Source organism: Tenebrio molitor, chromosome 4, assembly GCF_963966145.1.
Source record: "Tenebrio molitor chromosome 4, icTenMoli1.1, whole genome shotgun sequence".
Taxonomy (NCBI): Eukaryota; Metazoa; Arthropoda; class Insecta; order Coleoptera; family Tenebrionidae; genus Tenebrio; species Tenebrio molitor.
In genome coordinates, this window is record NC_091049.1 from 4,361,738 (window position 1) to 4,384,468 (window position 22,731).

The window sequence follows — 22,731 nt, forward strand, 5'->3', positions numbered from 1 at the left end:
TTGATTTTTTTTAAATGGCTCGGTGGGTCAAATTTAATATTTTTGAAAAGAGTATTTTTTTGTGAATGTCAAAATAAATTTTGCATCAAAGTCGCCTTTGCAGCAACCGGCAGCAATTCGCAGCTTACTCGCAAGGTTGGTTGCATACATGAATAATTTCACCCGAAAACATTTGTATCTTCCTAAGTGAAACCATGCCTCATCGGTGAAAATCTTCATTTAAGTTTGTCGTTGTTATTTCAAAAATAACCGACAGCTTCAGGATCGTAGAGGAACCTACAGGAAGGAGCAGTACAGTTGCGGTTTGCGTTGTTATGTGATACAGTTGGAAGAAGAAGGAGATTTGCAACGAAGATTTCAGAGGGACAAGTCGTGCAAAACTAGTTTTTTTCAATTTGCTTCAAATCTTAGAAAAAAGCACTAGGTACAAGAACATTAATAGTTTTTTCATTTTCTTTCTTTAATAGTACTGGATCTGAAACAACTTACTATTCAAAACTACTATTAATTATTCTTAACGATCTTACACATCTGGCTACTGAATCAAAAAGTTTTCAATATTGTACAGGAACAAGAAGAATCAAGGAGTGGCTCCACGATTTAATCGAAAGCTTCTCCGACAGACACTTTCCCGAAGAAATTGTTGAGCAGTTCGGTACAGACCCTATTAATAACTTGGATGTAACTACTCTTAACATCATCAAAGACTTCTTTCCAGTTGTCATTGATCACCTGGTTGACGTTGTCCCCCAACTGCTTGTCCCCATTGAACAAATTTTCAAAATTGAACCAAGCCAACCCCGGGTCGACATGGATATCACTCGAAACAAACCTGATGAAAGTCTTCCCTTTCTTCATTTTCTCTTCGTAATCAAACAATCCCGAAACTTTCATATTTTCTGAAAGTTCACAGTTGAACCACGACTCATCACAGAAAACACTCTCACCCAGAACAATTGTGCTGGGTCCTTTTCCCTTAATGGGCAACAACAGGATCTTCCCATCAAACTCGTACTGACACTCTACCATGATCTTGGGAACAACTCCAGCAACCGTCAAGGTCTTCCCTTCAAAATCAAATCTGCAACAATCCATCAACACAAGATTTTTTTCATTCGCGCTGACTCACTCGAACTGGTCAAGTTTCATTTTGTGGAAACCGTCCAGCTTGCACTGTTTGAATTTTTGGTCGAACGCCACCGGCCCTGACCCCGCCTCGATCGTGAGCTCGGCCACCTCCAGAGGGTGCACATTGGGGATGTTCACCTCGTCGTAAGCTCGTGTCAGTTGGGAAATTCCATCTTGGGCGGATTTCAACACGCACTTTTTCAAATCGCTTTGCCTTCGGTTACATTTTTGGAAGTCGGGTGCTGAAAATTGCAAATTACAATGTTGGAAGGTGAGGAATGGGAAGAATTACGCAGCTTCACACTCGCACAGGACACCACGAAGATCAAGACAGTTGCGGACTTCATTATGACTTGTCTGCAGGAATATGTTTGGGGGGAAACATTTTATAAGAAATCTTAGGCGTGGTTGCCTCTTTTTCTATATTTTCTTTTGAACCATGCTTAAACCAGTTTATTGGTATTTAAATAAGGTGCTAAGGTCGAATTATGTTAATCGTGTTTATTAATAGATATTTCATAATTTTCCAAAATTTGCAGTTATTGTGACTGTTACATTTCCATTCCATTTTTTAAACCAGCAGTACATACTGAGAATATCTTTGGGCCCAATATACAGGCACCTCGGAAGCACTCCCAATCATTTAAAGAAGCTCCAACCCCGTTTTCATGAGTTGCACTATCTGGATCATCCCGGACGGCGAGACCCCATGGTGGCATCTGTCGGGAGCTCAGTCCGGGGTTTCCTTCTCTTCGGCATCCTCGATGAGGGGGTTCGTCCTGGCAACATTGTCAGGGCGGCCACCAGGTTGGGCACCAAGTGTCAACGAGGGTCGCGATCACCGGGTGCAGGGAGCGGCTACGGTGACGGTTTGGCGGTTGGTGAGGGGTGGCTGGACAATGTCGTCAGCGCAGAGACCCCTTGGGAAATGTTGGAGAAGAAAAGGTCGAACAAATGTCAAGTCTTTAGTGCTCAGGCTCCGTCCGAGGCGAAAGCGAGGCCTCACAAATGAAGAACACCAACTTCAGATCTAGTCAGTCTACTAATTCTTCTCTAATTTCTCATAGAAGAAAACCCTTTTTCACTTTCAGATTTTCTGAGAAAACACACATAAACAACGCAATCTGCATTGAGAACTTTCTATTTATGCAAAAGTTTCTAATTTATGTCAATTAATTTTAAGAAACCAGTTCGTTAATTGAATTAATAAAAATACAACGAATTCAGAGAATTGGATCGCTTTTTAGTAATTTTTTACATTTCTTCTTTATTCATTTTTAACAGAGATTTTTCCACTTCCACCGATCTAATACCTACGCTAAATCTTCGACGAGAATCTTGGGGAAAGGGTGCAAAGATAGTCAAAAGCACCAGAAAGCGCTCACAAATCCTTTTGAAGAGAACATTGTTAAAAAGGAAAGATACAAAATGAGCAAACAACCAAGAGAAACATAACAAATACTTCAACAATACAAAAATGGACATTATCTCCACCTTCCACACTCTAGATTCTAGTCGAAAGCCTCTTCTATTGACACCTTCGAAGTAAAACCGTTGAAAACATTGAGCGTTATTTTGTTGACCAGTTCAGTGTAAGCCCCTTCCAGATTTTCGAACACCGCCTCCCAGTTGTCATTCAACACTTGATTGATATTATCGCCCAGGCTCTTGTCACCGTTGAAGAGATTATCAAGCTTGAAATACATCTCACTCGGTGTTGCCTTCACCGTGCTGGAGACAAACTTCATGTAGGTCTTCCCTTTCTTCTTCACTTCTTCATAAGTCATGACGTTTGTAATGTGTACATTTTCTGCAAAACATTTTTCACTTCTTGAACCTCAAGACACCTCAGACTCACTCATGGTTACTAGGCCAGTCCCTTCCCCTTGGATTGGCAACAGGAGTACTCTCCCTTCCAGCTTGTACTCTCCTGGCATTCGCAACTCCGGGAAAGTACCCTCAATGGTCAGGGTCTTCTTGTCGAAATCAAACCTGCAAACTCCTTTCATTCTAGCAATTCTTCAAAGATTCCACTCACTCAAATTTGTTCGCATTTATTGTGGAGAGACCGAAGATTTTTGTGTTTTTGAAGTGTTGACTGACTGCTACTCTTCCGGAGCCTTCTATGTGGATTTCCGGTATTAGCAAAGGGTCCACGTTTGGAAGGTTCAGTTCCGGGAAGGGTTTAGTCAGTTGGGACCACCCATCCAGAGCTGCTTCAAATACGCACTCTTTCCATTTGGGTTCTTTCCGGTTGCACTTTTTGAAATTTGGCGCTAAATACAATTAATTAATTTTTGGCAAGACTCTTCGTAGCTAGGATTTTCTTACGCAGTTTAACACTTTGGCAAACTACGAATAACACCAACAACACTGCAAGAGACTTCATTTTGGCTAATGTCATATTTTATGCATCTTTTTCTATATATACAGGCTACGTCCTATCGATATGCAATTTTTTGAGTAAATGTGTTTTAACAAACCTGTTCTACTTATTAAAACAGAGTAGTCGCAAGGCCAGGACATTTTGTGGAATCTATTTCGTTACTGGAATTGCATAATTGTTCGTCTGTTGGACTTTCCACAACGCTCACCCTAAATCTTATTTTACTAAATTCATTCTTATCAAAATTGTATTCGTTGAGAAATCTTCAAATTAGTCAATTCATTTCAAATTCACTTTGTGATTTGTGGTCTTTGCTTCTTCTTCTCCTTCAGACACCTCGAAAAATGTCAATTTTGTCGTCACGTGAGGTCTCGAGAAAGTCAAGTCGAAATCCTCCAATTTGATAATTTTATCTTTTTCATGGTTAAAAATGGAAAATCATTGGGAACTAATTAATTAATTACTTCTAATTGGTACTAAAACGTTTTGGCAGTGTCTAAATACTAGACGCATTTTTTTCAGATTTCATTTTTAAAACAACATTTATACAGGGTGATTCATATAGTATCATACAAACTTCAACCGGTGGTAGATCCCAACCCCTAGATACTCTTACAAAAATGTCTAGGTTCTAAGGTTAAAATTGTTAAAGATAAAGCATGTTGAAGAGTGTACTTTAAGAACTGCAGATAGAGAAAATATTTTACGTTGAAACAAACTGTCAGGCATTGTTGTCAAAATGAAACTAAAGCGAACTTCATAATACCAATATTTTCTCTATAGCAACAATTGTTTGCTTCTATTGGACGTAAAGTGGCATAATTAATCGAAGAATGGCATTTACTAATAGTGAAAAAATGTGGTAATTTTTGCCAATTTTTGATGCCTGACTCAAAATTTTATTGTCAAGAGCCTTTTGAGACCGGAATATGCCGCTGGTTAAAATATTTATCAAACTATATGAATCACCCTGTATAATTTTTAAACCAACTGAACCACTGGATCTGGAAGTCAAGCGAAATTGGATTTTTTTTTAAACGACTCTCACGTCTAAACTATAATATCTACAATAAAGTCGAGTATGACTTATTTGTAGAAAATTTTATACTCTACAAAAGAAGTTCTATGCAATTTTGCTGTATCTGCCGTAGTTTTCAATAGAGAGGCGAACAAAAACCCAAAATAGTAGTTTATTTAACGAGTTCGTGTGTAATTTGGGCTTTTTTTGACATGAGTGGGCCAATTTAAAACACGAGTGAAACGAGAGTTTTAAAGGTCCACGAGTGCCAAAAAAATCCCAAATTACCCAAGAACGAGTTGAATACAACATTTTTTTGTTCGACGAGCTCCCAAATGCTCCAAATCGCTGAAAATCTTTAAAATTAGCTTGACGTTTCGTTTTGACAAGTTGTCAAATTGTCGAACAAAAAACGTAATTTTCAATTTCTTTTTTATAAATTGTATCATTCGTTCATCGCGACTGTTACGCATAGAATCCGTGAAAACAAAATTCAATTTATTTAACTGTCATTTCGGAAATGTCATTTATTTACTTTGTAATTTATGTAAGTATAATATAGAAATTAAACAAATTATCAAGACTTATTTATCGATAATATCATCATAATGATGTAATAATTTATGATTTACATAATCATCAAGATCTTTTGATCGCGATGAAACCTTGACACAAGCAACTACCGAATCACATAAAAACCGAATTAAAACGTGTTTCTAAAATTCTATAGTTACACGAGAAATCAAGGACCCGGTGCTACGATTTAATCGAACGCTTCTTCGAAAAATATAAATCTATGCAAAAGCTTGAAATTTCTGGTTAATAAAACTGTTGCAACTCCATTTTGTCATCAACTCATCACCGCAACTTTGTAAGCCGGGACTGTAGACTGAGAATATCGCTAAACCCAGCACACACCCCAGACGCACTCCAACTTATTTATAAAAAAAATTGTCGTTTCTAGACTTTCCGTTTGCTAATTATTTCTTTTCCTTAAACTGGTTGAGCTAAACGCAAAGCAGAAAAATTCAGGGAAAATAAGGTTAAGGACGAGAAGTTCATTATCCGGAATCAATAAACACATTCAAGATAAATTTATTATTTGTTGACGAAGCAAACTATTTATTCAGATTTTACCATCAGATGATTCACTATATTATTAACATAATTTACCAATTTGTTTATATCTTGTAACAGTAGTTAAACCTAGACTTTAATAGCCCACGATCCGTAAAAGGTAAGTTATGATTAGGAGTTATATTGTTCAATCGAAAGCATCCTCGAGTGACACTTTTGAGAAAAGATTATTGAACACTGAGATAAGAATTTGGTTAAAAACTTCTATGTAATCTTGTATGACATCGTCAAAAACTTCTTTCCAATTATCGTTGAGCACTTGATTGACATTGTCCCCCAGCTTCTTGTCCCCGTTGAACAAATTTTCAAAATTGAACGACACCAATTCCGGATCTATAGTCAGGCTACTAGACACAAACTTCACAAAGGTCTTGTCCTTCTTCTTAAATTCCTCATAGGGGAAAACCCCTTTCGCTTTCACATTTTCTGAAAAAACGCCACTGAACAAGGTAAACAAGTGAAAACACTCACTCACTTAGAACAATCGTGCTGGGACCTGTCCCCTGTATCGGCACCAGTAAAATCTTCCCGTCGAGCTCATACTCACACTTCATGGTAACCTCGGGAAAGGTCCCGACGATCATGACCTTCTTCCCTTCTAAATCGAACCTGCAGACAAACCTAGAAAAATTCTTGTGCTTCACGCTCTACTCACTCGAAATCGTCCAGTTTCATCAGATGGAAACCGTCCAGTTTGCAGTTTTTGAATTTTTGGTCGACCGCCACCGGCCCCTTCCCCGCCCCGATCGTCAATGCGGGCAGTTCAAAAGGATGCACATTTATGATCTTGACTTCGTCGTAGGCTCTGGTCAGTTGGGAAATACCATTTTGGGCGGCCTTAAAGACGCACTCCTTCAGGTCGGGCTGCTTCCGGTTGCATTTTTGGAAGTTGGGTGCTGAAATTTGGACAATTGCGATTTTTGGAAGCTACTAAGTGACACAAAATACGTAGTTTGACGGCCGCACAGGACACCACAAGAAGGAACAGCACAAATGCCGACTGCATTGTGTCTAACGAGATTTGCAAATATTTCTTTTTATATAATAAATGATTCTGTTACGTATTAATTAATTATAGAAAACCAGTTAGCTGACTTTGAATTAGACAGCGAAGGTCGAATCATACGAGTATGACAAGCTGTTGAAAACCAGACAATGACTTTCAAGAATTCGCAACAAGTTTTTTTACTCTTCCATTTTGTATCATCAATTAAATCTCTTCTTTTTTTCCTAATTAATTTGCTACGTCCTTATAACCTATCCGATCTCTAAACTGAATCATCTACATAATGTCTTGGTCCAAGTACTGGAGAGGATTCTCAAGAGTACCTAAAAGAGTGAGGCCTCATCTTAAAATCAAACAAACTGTTAAAATATTTATTCTAAATGCTATCTTAAATAAATAGTCCAATTAGATAATAGACACACTTGACTAGAACTAATCACTGAGTCGGTACCACCCCTCTATGTTCCCGCTTGAGTTCCTGCTGGATCTGTTCTAACGTCTTGTTCCTAGTCTGTGGAACATACTTGAGACAGGGCAAGAACCCGACGAATTGACATGCCGCAAAAACAAAAAACGGTACCACTAGACTGTACTCGTCGGCCATGTACTGATAAAACTTGGTACTAACGAACATGCCAATTTCAAAAATCATATTCTTCAAGCAAGCCGCTTTGGCTTTTACATTAGTTGGGAACAGTTCTCCCAACAATAGATTGACGGCACCTCCTAGCCCCAAAGCGAAGAAGGCGATGAAGAGGATCAAACCCACTAGAGGCAGTACCCCTAGATGGGACACATCCAACAACGACAAGTCCCGAATCGTGAAGAAGACTCCGTTGAAGATTAGAGTCAAGCAGCACCCCCCGATTGAAGTCAAGATCAGAGGTTTGCGTCCTACGACGTCTACAATCAACACGGCAAGCAGAGTGAAGATCGCTTGGATGACCATCATGAGCATGGCAGCCCACTGTTGAGGAATCGCGTCTGTGGCCTCTATGAACAAGATTTGGGTGTAAAAAGTGAAGGAACTGACCTCGCTGAACTGTTGCAAGAAGCGCAGAATCGCCATTACGATAACCGCCATTTTGTTCGACTTGATGGTCACCAGATCGCTAAATCTTCCCCTTTCGCACATCTGTCGCGTGACGTCGCTCACGAGAGAGTCAAGTTCTGCCTCGACGGTTTTCCAGGCTCGCAACTTCTGCAGTGACGATTGGGCCTCCTGGATCCTGTTCTTCATGATGAAGTAGAAAGGACTCTCGGGCATCAAGCTGAACAGTACTAGGAAGACAGCGGAACAGGCGTGTAGATCAAGTAGTAGCTTCCCACGATGTTGACAGTCAAGATTTCCAGGATGAGGATGAGGGAGAATGACGTCCCCAAGAGTCCTAGGATTCGAGGTTCTGACACTTCACAAATATATGTAGATGGGGAGGATGGTGAAGCACGACCCTTGGGAGATGCCTCTACGAGTTTGGCGACGTACAAGAGGACATTGCTTTACTCTCTGCAATGAGAGCAGTTTCCCACCTGTGCCAGATTCTCCAGGAAAAATTATAACAAGCTATGATGACTGAAACGCAACGCCAACAGTCAAGAAGAAGGGCAGGAGGATCCTAATTTTGAAGCAAGTATTTCTTCGCGTGAATTGGCACAAGGAGAATTTAACAGCTTGATGCGTGATTTAGATTTGTTTAAAAAGCAGACGGAACTTCTAGCATTCAGGTCAAAAGACTGGAATCATCTCCTTCGTGGTACAAGAGTATCCTACATTCGAAATCATCACGAATAATTTAATTTTCTTTCCCAAGATGGAAATTTAGTATATTATAAAAAGTCCGTTCTGTAATGAAAATACTGGATCGTAAACACGATACAAAAGAATGGCATTGGGTCAATGACCCTTCTAGAGTTACCTTGAAAGCTGTACTTCTTCATTACGAAAATAAATTAACTTTCGTAGCAGTAGCCCATGCCACTAACACCTAAGAGTCACTTGAAAATATAATAGTATAGGTATTATTCAATGAGCGGATAATGATGGGTGTTACTCGTGAGTTGTCACGAGCCGAAGGCGAGTGGCGCAATTCATACGAGCGACTAATTCCCATTATCAGCGAGTATAATACTATACTATTTCTACGACTATAAAGAGGAATTGATAAATAAGATTTTACAATAATTATTACTTTACATACTTGATACCATTGCATTAAAATTTGCGATTGGACTTCATAAACTAGTTGCTGTGATATTAGCGTGAGTTTTGAAATTATTATTCAACTGACCGTGGGTAATGAACCCTGTCATCTAATGAAAAACACTTTAATAATTACAGTATTATACAATAGGAGTAGAAAAAACTAATTCTCGAACATATCCGGTACGAATAATATTCATGGAAATTTTGTGGGGGCTTTTGATGGGATTGCAGCTTGAATATACGGAATGTTATTGTTTCTGCTATAAATGGGACATCACAGACATTAGGTAAAAAAATAGTGGCCGTAACATGAGTCAGATACTTCAGGAAAGAAAAATGTCTTAAAGTCCCCATTTATTAAACCTCAAAATGACTATTTGGCCCCCTCACATTAAACTGAAGCTTAGGAAAAATATGGCAAGGGACCGAAACAGATACACCCTGTATATTTTTTAATCAATTATTATTACCAACCGGATCGTATGGAGTGCCGAGTAAATACGGTAATTTTCCTCTACGCAATCAACCCAAAATTTTGGCCGTTGTGAGCAGAAAGAAAACCCAAAAAACAGTGGTAATAGATACAGTAATAAAGGACGATAGTGTTTAGTGGAAAAACCAGAAGAAGAAACAAGGAACCAAACGACTTAACGTAAAATATACTGTTAAAATCGGTGTAACAGAATTCCACCGCGAAGTGACCGGCAAGAAACAAAAAAGTAGATAAGTTTTTCTCTCAAGAAGAAAGAAATTGGAAGAAAACCCCTTACTGCTCTGACATAGGCAACACATAAAGCAAGAAAACGGAAAAGGTGCTGCATAAAAAAAACATGAAAAAACTAGAAGAAAGTCGAGGGGTATTCAACAGACGATAGTCGGAAAAGACAAAGAGAGGAAGAAGAGAACAACGACACAAAGAAGTAAAGCAAAAAGACAGCCACAACACCGCCGAAAGAAAAGAAAAGAGACACGGAAATGGAAGACCTGAAAAATGAAGAAATCATGGAAAAAGTGAAGGAAATCCGAAAAGAAAACCACAAATATCATGAGATACTAGACAAGCTCTCCGAAGAAAACAAAGAGATAAAGAAAGAAAACAACGAAATCAAGAGCAAAATGCAATACAACGAAGACAAATTAGAGCAAATGGAAAGACACCAGAAAAAGAACAATATAGTACATAATTTATGGAATGAAATTGACGAAAAAAAAATGAAATGTTGGAGAAAAAACGAGAAGAGTGGATCAAAAATAACCTGGAAATACTACTTTACTTTATTTTGCACTACGGGCTTTAAAGGATTCCTATACCTTACACAGTTCTAAATAAACTTACAATTCCAAAAATAATTCTTTTTTTTTTTTAAATTAACATACATTTTCTTTTATTCCCCACCCCTCTCCTTCTCTATCCTTTCCCTCCTCTTCCATACCTCTTTCATCCATCCTATCTCTCTTCCGTCTTCGTTCAGTATTTCTCCCCGTTCCTTTTCCTCCCTCTCTCTCTCATTTCACCGCATCCTCTCCACATGTGCTCGATCGTCTCTCTCTCCTCACGGCACATCCTGCACAATCTTTCCTCCTCCTCCATCCAGTACTTGTTCTCTCTCTCTTCGTTCCCACATCTAAATCTCGCCATCATTTTCCTTTCTTTCGTGCTCTCTCTCCCCAGATACACCGGAACATCCTCTGTCACGCACCTCTCATACTCCCTGTTGTACCTCGATTCTCTGATTCTCTCCTTTCTCTCTTGCTTGTCCGTATCTCTGTCCCTCTCGCTCAGCTCCGCACACATCCATCTTCCTTCCGCTCTCACTCTTTCCACTTCCTCGCTGGCATACCCGTTCCTCCTACAGTACTTCTCTCTCTCCTTCTCATCCGCGTTCTTTTTCTTTTCTCTATAGCACTCAGTCAGTATCCTGCATTCTTCCCTTCCGCCCATTCTGTCCTCGAACTTTGCCGCTCTCTTTCCCGCTTTTACTCTCAGCTTGCTCCTCTTGCACTCTTCCCTCACTATGTACCCTGGTGTTTCTCTGTCCACTCCTAGCACCCATCTCAAATATTTCTCTTGCACTCTCTCCGCCTCCTCCTGTTCCTTCCATCCCCGTATCTCTGCTCCGTACATCAGCACACTCTCCACCATGCTCTCGAACATCATCATTCTCCTCCCGAACTCGCCTCCCCACATTCTCTCTCCTATTCCCCACACACATCCAACTACCTTGTTCGCCTTCCTCACTACCTCTCTCACTTGCGCCCTGACTGTGGCTCTCTCGTTGAAGGTGTAGCCCAGGTACTTAAACTCGCTCGCTCTTTCTATCTTGCTTTCTTCCCACTTCCACTCGCTCTCCTCATTCTTCCTCTTTCTCTTGCTGAACACCATCATTTTCGTCTTCTCTACATTCACTTCCAGCTTTTTCTTCCTCACATACTTTTCCAGGTTCCCCATCATTTCTTTCGTCTCTCTCTCACTCTTTGCCACAATCACCATGTCGTCCGCAAACGCCAGGCTCCAAACTTTCTCCCTACCCACTACGACCCCCCCCCCCCCCGCCTGCGCTTTCCTCAACATTTCGTCCACGTCCGCTACGTATATCGTGAACAGCAGGGGACTGAGCGGGCAGCCCTGTCTCACTCCCTTTGTCGTCTCAAACCATTCGCCCTCTTTCTCTCCCACCTTCACCTTGTTTCTCGTTCTCGCATAGATCTCCTCGACCTTCCGCACCAGCCATTCACTTAACCTGGAAATAGACGTCGAGATTGAAAGTGTGTATAAAATCAACAAGAAAATGTACGTGGGACAAGTGAGTAAATAGGAGAAAAAGATAGAAATAATTGAGAAAAAATCATGCTTACAGGAAAACGAAAATAAAAAGATCTTTATAACAAACGACTTCACCAAAAAAGAACGAGGCATATAAGGATGGATACGTGAAGAGACAAATGCAAAAAAAGAAAAAGGCAATAAAGTAAGAATCGGATACAAGAAATTAATAAACGAAAAAATATGGACATGGAACAGCAAGACATACAAACTGGAAGAACAAGACGAACAAACCAAAAGACCTCAAGATACAAAAAACTATATAAACATATACACGGAAATCAGAAAATGGAAAAGACATGGCACGGAAAAGGAATACGAAATAAGGATAACTCAAAGAACTATTGGAAATTGGCAACATGGAATATAAGAGGATTAAGTGGAAAGGAGAACGAATTAGTAGAAGAATGTCGAAAAGCAAAAGTAGATATCCTGGGAATCACGGAAACAAAGAAAAAAGGACAAGGAACAACAGACGCAAGAAACGGATATTACCTAATTTACAGCGGAGTACCGACAAATGAAAGAGCAAAAGCGGGAGTGAGTTGTCTAGTAAACGAGAAATGGAGAAAGAAAATACTAGGATGGACATACTATTGGGGACACGGAAAACTGGGCAGATGTGTCATTCAGTTGTCAAAATTTCCAAACCGTACCTTAGCTGCTCATAACCAAGCTTAAGTTAATTTGACAGTTTTTTTGAAAATATCAATCATAATGACGGTAAATGTGCATTTACATTGACACTTTTTGAAATGACAATAACAGACTGACCAGGATTCCATGTCCCTCATTGTACATATCAGAGAGAATAATAAAAGTTGAGGCAAAGGATGGAGAAAACCCGATAACGTATGGGCTAAATGAAGATGAAAAAACAGAAAAAAAAGATAAATTCCGGGTAGACATGAGTCTAACTGTAGAAAAAAGTAGTGGAATAGTATTCGTCATAGAGGGGACCTAAACGGAAGAGTTGGAAAAAAGGATAATACTACAATGGAAGTAATAGGAAAACATGGAGAAAATATAAGAAATGGAAACGGACGGAGATTAATAGAATATTGCATAGAAAATGACTTAATCATAGTAATAGTAGATTACATACCGAGGTGGGAAGTGTTTCATTCCTGTCGAGAGCTAAGATAGTTTACCAAGGCGTAGCCGAGGTGAACTAATGCTCGAGACAAGAATGAAACACATTCCCATCGAGGTTTGTATACTATTTTATTCGGAATCATTACATTTTTAGCAAATAAACAATTAATTTGATGCAGTTTCATTTCTACTGTTTTTCGACTTTCAGTAAGTACGCCACTGGAAAAACCTTATAATAGGGCGGAAAGTGGGCTATTACTGACCAAGAGAGGGAAGTAAAGATAAAAAGGAATGGTTAACTTTCCGCCCTCGTATAAGGTTAGGAATGTGCATATTACAATACGATTCCGAATAATAGTTATTTGTATCACAAGGCCAGAAACTGCACGTTTGCGAGCATGAGTACGGTTTGCAATACGAGTCGATAGACGAGTATTGTAAGTACGAATGCTCGCAAAACAGTTTCTGGACGTGTGATACACAAAATTTTTCGTGCCGACTTCTGCGGATTTTTGTTAAATGGAAGTTAAAGCACTTGTTTTAATAATTGGTATTAGGGACTTTTTTTGTGTTGGCAACACTTACATTTAAACATTTAAATTTTAAAATCAACATCGCTCTTGTTTCCTGATATTTATTAAGTTTAATTAATTTGTTTTGTTTTTGACATTTTCCTGAAACATTTGTTGTAATAAATACACCAGCCCATATTCAAGAAGTGGCTCGAAACGTAATTTTAATTAATTAATTTTAGTTAAATATTGCTTCTTTGTAGTTTGTACGTTGTTATAAATAGAAAAACATTTTTAACGAGCCATCCACAGAACAAACATTGACGTTTGATAGAATTCTGATAATAAATGCCAATCGAAACCGATGACAACTCGAAATCCTTACTTTTAGCCGGACTAGGCCGGCAATGCATGTGTTTCTGGACGATTTCGAGATCTGTAATTTACCAAATTCCGGCCGGAGGCACGAAAAGTATTGAAATTTGACACAGGATTAAATAAATGTTTTAAACGACTCTCACGTCTATGCTACAGGATTATTCTAAATGATTGTAGTCGAAGTAGGCGTGAAAACTGAATGTAAAATTTATGGTTGCCGCTCCACATAAAAAAACATCAAAATGATGTGAATAAGTGAGTACACACGTTCACACACGGGAGTTAAATTGGGTGCAAAACAACTCAATTTTTCTGGATTTAATCGTTAATTTAACAAAAATAAATAAAAACCTCATCATCGCACTTTTCACCTAAAAAATGACAGTGACAGCGACAAAACTGACAGTTCACATGAAAGCGGCAAAAATGTAATAACATGGGCATGGCCTACTTCGACTACAATCATTTAGAATAACCCTGTATAATATCTACAATAAGGTCGAACATGACTAATTTGTAATAAATTTTGTACTCTACAAAAGAAGTTCTATCTAATTTTGCTGTATCTGCCACAGTTTTAAATAGAAAGACCAACAAAAACCCAAAAATGTAGTCTTCAATCTCTTTTTTATAAATTGAATAAATAATGAACCGATTTGTACCGTTCTTTTATTGCTACTGTTAGAATTCGTGAACACACGATTTCGTTAATTTAACTGTCATTTCAAAAATGTCATTTATTTACTTTGTAATAATTTATCTGTAGAAAGCACACAAATTCTCCAGACTGATTTATAGATAATATCATTTAATGATGTAATACCTTATAATTTACATAATCATCAAGACATAATCTTTTGATCGCGATGAAGCAACTACCGAACCACATAAAAACCGAATTAAAACGTGTTTCTAAAATTTTATAGTTGCACGAGAAATCAAGGACTCGGTGCTGCGATTTAATCGAAAGCTTCTTCTAAAAAAAAATCTCTGCAAAAGCTCGGAATTTCTCGTTAGTAAAACTGTTGCAAGTCCATTTTGTCATCAACTCATCACCTCAAATTTCTAAATCGGTATTGTAGACTGAGAATATCGCTAAACCTGGCACACACCCCAGACGCACTCCAACTTATTTAGAAAAAAAAATTGTCCTTTCTAGACTTTCCATGTCCTTATTATTTCTTTTCCTTAAACTGGTTCAGCTAAACACAAAACAGAAAAATTCGGGGAAAATAAGGTTAAGGACGAGAAGTTCATTATCCGGAATAAATAATCACATTCAAGATAAATTTATTATTCGTTGACGGAGCAAACTATTTATTCAGATTTAACCATCAGCTGATTCAGCATATTATTAACATAATTTATCAATTTGTTTATACTCGTATCTTGTAACAGTAGTTAAACCTAGACTTTAATAGCCGACGATCCGTAAACGATAAGTTATGATTAGATTTATTGTTCAATCGAAAGCATCCTCGAGTGACACTTTTGAGAAGAGATTATTGAACACTGCGATAAGAATTTTGTTGAAAACTTCTACGTAATCTTGTATGACATCGTCAAAAATTTCTCTCCAGTTATCGTTGAGCACTTGATTGACATTATCCCCCAGCTTCTTGTCCCCGTTGAACAAATTTTCAAAATTGAATGACACCAACTCCGGATCTAGAGTCAGGCTACTAGAGATAACCTTCACAAAAGTCTTGTCCTTCTTCTTAAATTCCTCATAGGGGAAAACCCCTTTCGTTTTCACATTTTCTGAAAAAAACGCCACTGAACAAGCTAAACAAGTAAAAACACTCACTCACTTAGAACAATCGTGCTGGGACCTGTCCCCTGAATCGGCACCAATAAAACCTTCCCGTCGAGATCATAGTGACACTTCATGGTAACCTCGGGAAAGGTCCCGACAATCGTGACAGTCTTTCCTTCTAAATCGAACCTGCAGACAAACCTAGAAAAATTCTTGCGCTTCACGCTCTACTCACTCGAAATTGTCCAGTTTCATCAGATGAAAACCATCCAGTTTGCAGTTTTTGAATTTTTGGTCGACCGCCACCGGCCCCTTCCCCGCTCCGATCGTCAATTCGGGCAGTTCAAAAGGGTGCACATTTATGATCTTGACTTCGTCGTAGGCTCTGATCAGTTGGGAAATACCATTTTGGGCGGCCTTAAATACGCACTCCTTCAGGTCGGGTTGCTTCCGGTTGCATTTTTGGAAGTTGGGTGCTGAAATTTGGACAATTTCGATTTTTGGAAGCTACTAAGTGACACAAAATACGTAGTTTGACGGCCGCACAGGACACCACAAGAAGGAACAGCACAAATGCAGACTGCATTGTGTCTCACGGGACTTGACGACCATGCATTTTATACAAATGCCTCTATGACGTATTAGTTAATAATAGAAAACCAGTTAGTTGACTTCAAAGTAGCTGTTGAAAACCAGACAATAACTTAGAGAAATTCTCAACTACTTTTTTTACTGCTCCCTCTTATGCAGTCTACTAGATCTCTTCTTATTTCTCAAAAACTAAATCTTCTACATTCACCTATAAACCATTAAAGTCTTGGCACAACTACTGGAGTGGATACTCAAGAGTACCTAGAAGTATGAGTCTTCGTCTTAAAATCAAACAAACTGTTAAAATATTCATTCTAAATACTATTTTAAACAAATAGACTAATTATATAATAGACACACTTGACTAGAACTAATCACTGAGTCGGTACCACCCCTCTATGTTCCCGGTTGAGTTCCTGCTGGATCAGTTCCTGGAACATTTTTGAGACAGAGCAAGAAGTCGACGAATTGACATGCCGCAAAGACAAAAAACGGTACCACTAGACTGTACTCGTCGGCCATGTACTGAAAAAACTTGGTACTAACGAACATGCCAATTGCAAAAATCATATTCATCAAGCAAGCCGCTTTGGCTTTTACATTAGCCGGGAACAGTTCTCCTAACAATAGACTGACGGCACTTCCTAGCCCCAAAGCGAAGAAGGCGATGAAGAGGATCAAACCCACTAGAGGCAGTACCCCTAGATGGGACACATCCAACAACGACAAGTCCCGAATCGTGAAGAAGACTCCGCTGAAGATTAGAGTCAAGCCCTGATTGAAATCAACGTCTAGAATCAACACGGCAAGCAGAGTCAAGACCGCTTGGATGACCATCATGAGCATGGCAGCCCACTGTTGAAGTATCGCATCTGTGGCCTCTTTGAACAAGAGTTGGGCGTACAAAGTGAAGGAACTGACCCCGCTGAACTTTTGCAAAAAGCGCAGAATCCCCAGCACAATCACCGCCATTTTGTTCGACTTGATGGTCACCAGATCGCTGAATCTTCCCCTTTCGGACATCTGTCGCGTGACGACGCTAACGAGAGAGTCGAGTTCTGCTTCGACGGTTTTCGAGGCTCGCAACTTCTGCAGTGACGATCTGGCCTCCTGGATCTTGTTCTTCGTGATGAGGTAGAAAGAACTCTCGGGCATGACGCTGAACAGTACTAGGAAGACTGCGGAACAGGCGAGGAAGATCACAGCGGAGGTGTAGATCGAGTAGTAGGTTCCCACGATGTTGACAGTGAAGATTCCCAGGATAAGGATGAGGGAAAATGACGCTCCCAAGAGTCCTCGGATTCGAGGTTCTGACACTTCACAAATGATGCCTCTATGAGTTTGGCGACGTGCAAGAGGACCTTGCTTTACTCTCTGCAATGAGAGTAGTTTCCCACCTGTGCCAGATTCTTCAGGAAAAGATATAACAAGCTCTGATGACTGAAACGCAACGCCAACAGTGCAGGAGAGGATCCACAATGATCCTAATTTTGAAGCAAGCATTTCTTCGCGTGAATTGGCACAAAGAATTTAACCACTTGGTGTGTGATTTAGATTTGTTTAAAAAGCAGACGGAATTTCTAGCATTCAGGTCAAAAGGCTGCAACCTTCTGCTTCGTGGTACAAGAGTATCCTACATTCGAAATCATCACGAAGGAATTAATTTTCTTTCCCAAGATGGAGATTTAGTATATTATAAAAAGTCCGTTCTGTAATGAAAATACTGGATCGTAAACATGATACAAAAGAATGGCATTGGGTCAGTGACTCTTCTGAGTTACCTTGAAAGCTGTACTTCTTCATTACGAAAATAAATTAACTTTCGTAGCAGTAGCCCATGCCACTAACACCTAAGAGTCATTTGAAAAAATGAAAATATAATAGTATGGGTATTATTCAATGAACGGATAATGATGGGTGTTACTCGTGAGTTGTCACGAGCCGAAGGCGAGTGGCGTAATTCATCCGAGCGAGTAATTCCCATTATCTGCGAGTAAAATACCATTCTATTTCTACGACTATAAAGAGAAATTGATAAATAAGTTTCATTATTAGACAAACTGAAACTGACATTTTACAATAATTATTACTTTACATACTTGATTCCATTGCAATAAAATTTGCGATTGGACTTCATAAACTAGTTGCTGTGATATTAGCGTGAGTTTTGAAATTATTATTCAACTGACCGTGGGTAATGAACCCTGTCAACTAATGAAAAACACTTTAATAATTACAGAATTATACAATAGGAGTAGAAAAAACTAATTCTCGAATATATCCGGTACGAATAATATTCATGGAAAATTTGTGGGGGCTTTTGATGGGATTGCAGCTTGGATATACGGAATGTTATTGTTTCTGCTATGAATGGGACATCACAGATATTAGGTAAAAAAGTAGTGGCCGTAATGTGAGTCAGATACTTCAGGAAAGCAAAATGTCTTAAATTCCCCATTTTTTATTCATGACATAAAGCAAGAAAACGGAAAAGATGCTGCATTAAAAAAATTAAAAAAACAAGAAAAAAGTGACGTCGAGGGGTATTCAACAGACGATAGTCGGAAAAGACAAAGAGAGGAAGAAGAGAACAACAACACAAAGAAGAAAAGCAAAAAGACAGCCAGAACACCGCCGAAGGAAAAGAAAAGAGACACGGAAATGGAAGACCTGAAAAACATATCGAAATCATGGAAGAAGTGAAGGAAATCCAAAAAGAAAACCGCAAATATCATGAAATACTAGACAAGCTCGCCGAAGAAAACAAAGAGATAAAGAGAGAAAACAATGAAATGAAGACCAAAATACAATACATGGAAGACAAATTAGAGCAAATGGGAAGACACCAGAAAAAAACAATATAGTAATCTATGGAATGGAATTGACGAAAGAAAAAAATTAAACGTTCGAGAAAAAACTAGAAGAGTGGATCAAAAATAACCTGGAAACAGACGTCGAGATTGAAAGTGTGTATAAAATCAACAAGAAAATGTACGTGGGACAAGTGAGTAAATATGAGAAAAAGATAGAAATAATGAAGAAAAAATCATGCTTACGGGAAAACGAAAATAAAAAGATCTTTATAACAAACGACCTCACCAAAAAAGAACGAGACATGCAAGGATGGATACGAGAAGAGGCAAATGCAGAAAAAGAAAAAGGCAATAAAGTAAGAATCGGATACAAGAAATTAACCATAAACGAAAAAATATGGACATGGAACAGCAAGACATACAAACTGGAAGAACAAAACGAACAAGCCAAAAGACCTCAAGATACAAAAAACTAGATAAACATATAGACGGAAATCAGAAAATCGAAAAGACATGGCACGGAAAAGGAATACGAAATAAGGATAACTCAAGGAACTATTGGAAATTGCAACATGGAATACAGGCTGTTTGATAAAAAACGCCTCAACCCATAACTTTTTTATTTATTATCCGATTTCAATGAACAAAAAAACCAAAGATATGGTTTTTCATGCGCTACAATAGCTTCAATAGCTAACAATAGCCAACTTTTTTTTTTTAATGGGCACATGAATTTTTTTTAGGCTCAGTCTGGTAAGGTTTTTTTCTGAATTTAATGATGTATTGAAAGTTATCATTTGGTCCATTGATAACTGAAAAAAAAACTTAAAAAAATTGTTTGTGGTTCAGCTTATTATGAAATTTTTAAGAGTCCCGTGAAAAACAATCGGAATACAAAGTGCGGTAAAATCGTAGAGGGGTAAATGTCATCCAAACGTCAGCTTAGAAATTTTCATCTGCTTTTTTAAACTCTTTTTATTTAAGTATAAAATAACAACATTTCCAGTCATGCAGGATAGCAATCATTTGACTATTATTTTATATTCGAGTGTAATAAAAATCGTAATTAGTCAAAAACAAAAATTTTCAGGTGCAATCTTGAGGTGTTTTATTATTATTTTCTTGGAAAACATGAATAAAATAAAAATGTATTTATATTTTATTCATGTTTTCCAAGAAAAATAATAATAAAACATCTTGAGGTGTTATATTATTATTTTTCTTGGAAAACATGAATAAAATATAAATACATTTTTATTTTATTCATGTTTTCCAAGAAAATAATAATAAAACACCTCAAGATTGCACCTGAAAATTTTGAAACTGACACTTGACATTTGTTGCTATTTGTATTCCAATTGTTTTTCACGGCTTACTTGAAAATTTTATAACAAGCTGAACCACAATTAAAAATTGTTTTTTCTTTCAGTTAGCTATGGACCACATGATAATTTTTAATACATCATTAGATTCAGAAAAAAAAACTCCACCAGACTGAGCCTAAAAAACTACATGTGTCCATTAAAAAAAAAAAGTTGACTATCGTTAGCTATTGAAAATAACGCCAAAAAAATATATTTTATGGCTGCTTCGTAGCGCATGAAAAACCATATCTTTGGTTTTTTTGTTCATTGAAATCGGATAACAAATAAAAAAGTTATGGGTTGAGGCATTATTTTATCAAACAGCCTGTATAAGAGGAAGTCCTCTGAAGAATTTGGAAAAAAAATGGAAAAAATAAAAATGAAAACCAGAAATTATTCTACCGAGTCCTAAAAAATCTGAGAACGGGGAAACAAGAACAGCCTATAATAAATAGCATCAAATCTAAAGAAGGAGAAGTACTAATAGAAGAACATAAGATTATGGAAAGATGGAAGGAACACTTCGAAGATCTACTAAATCCTACAAATACAAACAGAGAAAAAGAAGAAAGAAAGAGCAAAACAGAAATAAATAAAGAGATAAATAGAGACAACGAAATCACGTTAAAAGAAGTACAAGAAGCCATAAAAAGTATAAAAAAAGGAAAAGCAGCAAGACACGATGGAATCACGCCAGAAATGATAAAACGATTAGGAGAAAACGGCACCCAAACATTACTGGAGATATTCAGGAAAGCATGGGCAAAACTATACAAGACTGGGAAATAGGACTATTGACACCAATATACAGTGAGCGGCAAAAGTATGGAATAAATTCCTTAAAAATTAAACAAAATTTTTTTCAAAAAAATCTTTGAACAGGTCAATTTTAGTTTATAAAAATACATATTTTAGTACCAAAGAAAATTCCAAGCAGTTATTTGTTTTTGAGTTATGACGTCATCGATAGTTTTTTTAAATGGAAACCCCTATTTTTTTTCTTGATTCTGATATCCCTTTTAATTGTCTAAATGACAGTATAAAAATTTTGTTATCTTACATAAGGAAATTTTTGAGAAAAAAAATAATAAAGTTGGAAAAATTAAATTTTATAAAGAACAAAAACAAGTCAAAAAATCAAGTAGGTAAATGAAACAGTCAAATGTTACTGTCAATTTCATTCGTATGTGTTATTTGTTTTACAAAACGTTTTCGAAAATGACTCATTTATCAGAAACACAACGTATAGAAATTTTAATTTTGATTGGGTGCGTGGATAAAACTAGATAAAACTAAAACAGGGGGAATTTCTTCATAAACTTGCTTATTGTCAACAAGGTGGAGGATGGCAATTCGAACATTGAATTCCATAATTTTAAGTACTTACTAACACAGTTTTTGACTCGTTTTTGTTCGTTATAAAATTTAGTTTTTCCAATTTTATTACTCAAAAATTTCTTTATGTAAGGTAACAAAATTTTTATACTGGCGTTTAGACAATTAAAAGGGCTATCAGAATCAAGAAAAAAAATAGGGGGTTTCCATTTAAAAAAACTATCGGTGACGTCATAACTCGAAAACAAATGACTGCTTGGAATTTTATTTTGTATTAAAATATGTATTTTTATAAACTAAAATTAACCTCTCCAAAGATTTTTTTGAAAAAAAAATTGTTTAATTTCTAATGAATTTATTCCATACTTTTGCCGCTCACTGTATAAAAAGGGGGATACATTAGACTGCAATAACTACAGAGGTATCACACTCTTAAGCGTAATAGCAAAGCCGTACGAAAGGATACTAGAAAAAAGACTTAGAAGAGAAATAGAAGAACAAATGACAGACTCACAAGGTGGTTTCAAGACCACGTCTTCACAGTCAAAGAGAGCACATATAAATCAATTCAAAAGAACTCAGAATTATACCTAGGATTTATAGATTTAGAAAAGGCTTTCGACAGGATACCGAAGGGAAAAGTATGGGAATGCTTAGAAAAAAACAAGAAATAAACCCACAACTCATAACAGCTACAAAAAGTTTGTATCAAACTAGCCGTAATTATGTCAGAAGTAAAAACAACACATCGAAAGAAAGACAAGGAGGAGTACTGAGCCCGCTACTCTTTATAATAATGATTAAAGACCGGCATAAAAATTTAAGAAATAAGCGCTTAAAATGGTACATCATTTTGTCAAAAAAAGCATATAAAAAGCCTAAAAAGACATAAAAAAGCATATAAACCCAAAAATAAAGCTTAAAAAACTGAAAAACGTATAAAATTTTATCAAAAAATACTTTTATTATGAGCATACCAGACTGTATTTTAACATAACTACAAAAATAAAATAATACCTTATTCTTGTGCTATGGCAACAATCTTCCTATACTTAAGTAAATTTTAAACATATTTTGTGTACCTAATACAAAAGTAACCAACAAAAACCATATAAGATTTAAAAGTCAGATTCTTGTTCCTGCTTGAAACAGCTGATAATAAGATGTTGTTCTATACTGGCCATT

The 22,731-nt window shown here is 37.4% G+C and overlaps 5 protein-coding genes across 5 annotated transcripts; all 5 read right to left on the bottom strand.

Moving 5' to 3' along the window:
- Positions 1–439: 439 nt before the first annotated feature.
- On the bottom strand, positions 440–6,713 carry LOC138128225 (uncharacterized). The gene is made up of 7 exons (XM_069044416.1): positions 6,618–6,713; positions 6,325–6,565; positions 6,145–6,278; positions 5,799–6,095; positions 1,130–1,370; positions 948–1,081; positions 440–899 (listed from the first exon to the last, which is right to left on the bottom strand). The coding sequence occupies exons 1-7, from the start codon at positions 6,673–6,675 to the stop codon at positions 601–603; spliced, it is 1,404 nt and encodes a 467-aa protein (XP_068900517.1). The 5' UTR covers positions 6,676–6,713; the 3' UTR covers positions 440–600.
- On the bottom strand, positions 2,080–3,575 carry LOC138128168 (protein takeout-like). The gene is made up of 4 exons (XM_069044349.1): positions 3,460–3,575; positions 3,167–3,404; positions 2,987–3,120; positions 2,080–2,938 (listed from the first exon to the last, which is right to left on the bottom strand). Exons 1-4 carry the CDS (start codon positions 3,530–3,532, stop codon positions 2,640–2,642), a joined length of 744 nt encoding a protein of 247 aa, XP_068900450.1. The 5' UTR covers positions 3,533–3,575; the 3' UTR covers positions 2,080–2,639.
- Positions 6,714–7,111: 398 nt separating the features above from the next.
- On the bottom strand, positions 7,112–7,942 carry LOC138128226 (facilitated trehalose transporter Tret1-like). Its single transcript, XM_069044417.1, has one exon. It carries the CDS (start codon positions 7,940–7,942, stop codon positions 7,112–7,114), a length of 831 nt encoding a protein of 276 aa, XP_068900518.1.
- A 7,030-nt stretch (positions 7,943–14,972) lies between these two features.
- LOC138128169 (protein takeout-like) lies at positions 14,973–16,175 on the bottom strand. Its single transcript, XM_069044350.1, has 4 exons — positions 15,972–16,175; positions 15,679–15,919; positions 15,499–15,632; positions 14,973–15,448 (listed from the first exon to the last, which is right to left on the bottom strand). The coding sequence occupies exons 1-4, from the start codon at positions 16,027–16,029 to the stop codon at positions 15,150–15,152; spliced, it is 732 nt and encodes a 243-aa protein (XP_068900451.1). The 5' UTR covers positions 16,030–16,175; the 3' UTR covers positions 14,973–15,149.
- A 233-nt stretch (positions 16,176–16,408) lies between these two features.
- On the bottom strand, positions 16,409–17,837 carry LOC138128227 (facilitated trehalose transporter Tret1-like). Its single transcript, XM_069044418.1, has 3 exons — positions 17,816–17,837; positions 16,533–17,344; positions 16,409–16,465 (listed from the first exon to the last, which is right to left on the bottom strand). Exons 1-3 carry the CDS (start codon positions 17,835–17,837, stop codon positions 16,409–16,411), a joined length of 891 nt encoding a protein of 296 aa, XP_068900519.1.
- Positions 17,838–22,731: the final 4,894 nt, after the last annotated feature.